This window comes from Mauremys reevesii, linkage group 15, assembly GCF_016161935.1.
Source record: "Mauremys reevesii isolate NIE-2019 linkage group 15, ASM1616193v1, whole genome shotgun sequence".
Classification (NCBI taxonomy): Eukaryota; Metazoa; Chordata; order Testudines; family Geoemydidae; genus Mauremys; species Mauremys reevesii.
The window spans coordinates 12,414,701-12,417,279 of record NC_052637.1 but is presented as its reverse complement, the minus strand read 5'-3'; the positions used below and the strand labels follow the sequence as shown (position 1 = coordinate 12,417,279).

At 43.3% G+C, this 2,579-nt stretch overlaps 1 protein-coding gene across 1 annotated transcript; it reads left to right on the top strand.

Moving 5' to 3' along the window:
• Window positions 1-1,619: 1,619 nt before the first annotated feature.
• LOC120383807 (olfactory receptor 14A16-like) lies at window positions 1,620-2,579 on the top strand. Its single transcript, XM_039502069.1, has one exon. It carries the CDS (start codon window positions 1,620-1,622, stop codon window positions 2,577-2,579), a length of 960 nt encoding a protein of 319 aa, XP_039358003.1.

Genomic DNA, 2,579 nt, shown 5'->3' with positions numbered 1-2,579 from the left:
ATTAAGATGATGAATATGAACTAGAATACGACCTGATTAAGATCTTTACTATCAGTTTAATGAGATACTTACTGCTGACTCAAAGTTTTCCTCCCTTCAGGAAAATTTTTACTTTTCACTAAAAACCCAAAATCCATTTTTGCCTCAGTTTTTGGCAATTGAAAAGTTCTGCTGAAAACTATTCTTATCTCAAAACTCAAAAAAACTTTCTTTTTTCCATTTTCCATTTTTTTACAAAACAATCCCAAAATGTTTGAGAAAAGCAGACCTATTCTGAGATTTGTTGTTGTTTTGCTAATAAACCAATCTCCATTAAAAAGAACACAGCGGAAAATTTCCAGCCAGCCTTAAATGTTAAATGAATTGGGGAACATTAATATTGCCTGCTAAGAGCCTGATTTCACACCCATTTATTCTATTGCAGCTGTGTGATTTCTCTTTCAAAGGGATAGTTGTGAGGAGGTAACAGCTGAATAAACAGTAAAGTCGGCAGAACAGAGATTATGTTTTATAGAGACTAGCCCCTTTAAACCCTTGGTTAGAGTTGAACCAGGCAGCCAAAGCCTGCTTATACTGATCCCTTTCGGGGGCATATGGGAGCTCACTGGGAGGAGAACTCAGAGCTCCTGGCCTAGCTCCACACTGCTGCGGGCTGAGTATAAATGGTGAAAATGGGTGTGCAACATAAACAGAGTAAGACACGGGGCTACATTTCCAAAGGTATTTAGGTGCCTAGTGGGATTTTCAGAAGCACCTAGGAGCTCACAACTCATGGATTCCAAGGTATGTTGGGGCCCTGATGCTTTTGAGAATTGCACTAGGTCCCTCAATGCCTTTAACAATCTGCCCCACAGCTCCTCTCCAAAAGCCCTTACAGTCCTAGTAGACACAGTAGAGAAGGGGCGATAGGTGTTTGAAATAGAGGCAGAAAGAGGGGAAATGATGGGTCCAAGCTTACACAGCAGGTCACTGGCAGAGACAAGAACAGAGCCCAGGTGTCCTGACAGCCAGTGCATAGCACAGAGTAAATGATACAACGTTTGCTACTAGTCAATTGTTAGATGCAGGCAGAAGTGCTGCTGGGAGCTGGTGCCATAAATCAATTTGGGAGCAGGGAGCTGGCCGTCTAGGTACAGGGCTCAGGCTAGAAAAATTACACATGAGCTGCTATTTATGATTCTGGTTGAGTCTATGTCATATTACCTGCAAAGGGGGAATCAGGCTGGGTTAGAATTTTAGTTCATCAGTTTCATACCGAAGTTGTGAGCTTGTTGATGGTTGCAGTAGCAAGAATTGTTGGATTTGGCGTGTGCTTTGTTACATCTGCATTTTATCAAGCCACACCAGAGGTCAAATCCTCAGATGGGATAAAGTGATGAACCTGCATTGACTTTAAAGGAGCTGATCCAATTTACAGTACTGTGGTAATGTGACTCTTTGATTGTCAGAGGCCAGGAACACTAACAACACCTAGTCATTGTAAGTGATGAGTTCTCTGCACCTTTGACATTCATATAGTGAGATATTAGGGACAGGGGAATCAGAGACATTTGTTGTAATCCTGACCATTGTCCTTCTCTTTCCCATCACAGCCATCACACAACATACTGAGGAAGAAAATGTCCAACCAAAGTACCGTGACTGAATTCCTTCTCCTGGGATTCTCTGATGTTCGGGAGCTGCAGATTTTACACTTTGTGGTGTTTCTAGTGCTTTACCTGATGTCCCTGCTGGGGAACCTGCTCATCATCACAGCCATAGCCCTTGACCGCCACCTTCACACCCCTATGTACTTCTTTCTGATGAATCTGTCCATCATAGACCTCGGCTCCATCTCTGTCAGCATCCCCAAATCCATGGCCAATTCCCTCATGAACACAAGATCGATTTCTTATTCTGGATGTGTCACCCAAGTCTTTTTTTTCTTATTCTTTGCTTCAGCAGATTTTGCCATACTGACCATCATGGCATATGACCGATACATAGCCATCTGCCAGCCATTGCACTATGAGACAGTGATGAACAGGAGAGCTTTTGTCCAAATGGCAGCAAGTGCCTGGATCAGTGGTATTCTCTACTCTGCATTGCACACCGGGAACACGTTTGCAATATCTTTCTGTGGAAGCAACACAGTGGATCAGTTCTTATGTGAAATACCCCAGCTCCTCAAGCTCGCCTGCTCTGACTCATACCGCTTTGAAGTTGGGTTTCTCATCTTTAGTGTGTGCTTTGTCTCGAGCTGCTTTGTTTTCATAATTGTGTCATATGTTCAGATCTTCAAAGCGGTGCTGAGAATCCCCTCTGAGCAGGGCCGGCATAAAGCACTATCCACCTGCCTCCCTCACCTCTTTGTGGTCTCTTTGTTCCTTTGTACTTCTGCTTTTGCCTACTTGAAACCCACCTCCAGCTCAACCTCAGGTCTGGATCTCATGGTGGCTGTTCTCTATTCTGTGTTGCCACCAATGATGAATCCAATCATCTATAGCATGAGAAACAAAGAGATCAAAGGTGCTCTGAGAAAATGGATAGGTTGGAGGTTAATCAGTAAGAACAAAATGTCCATATTTCTCCTTCAGTAG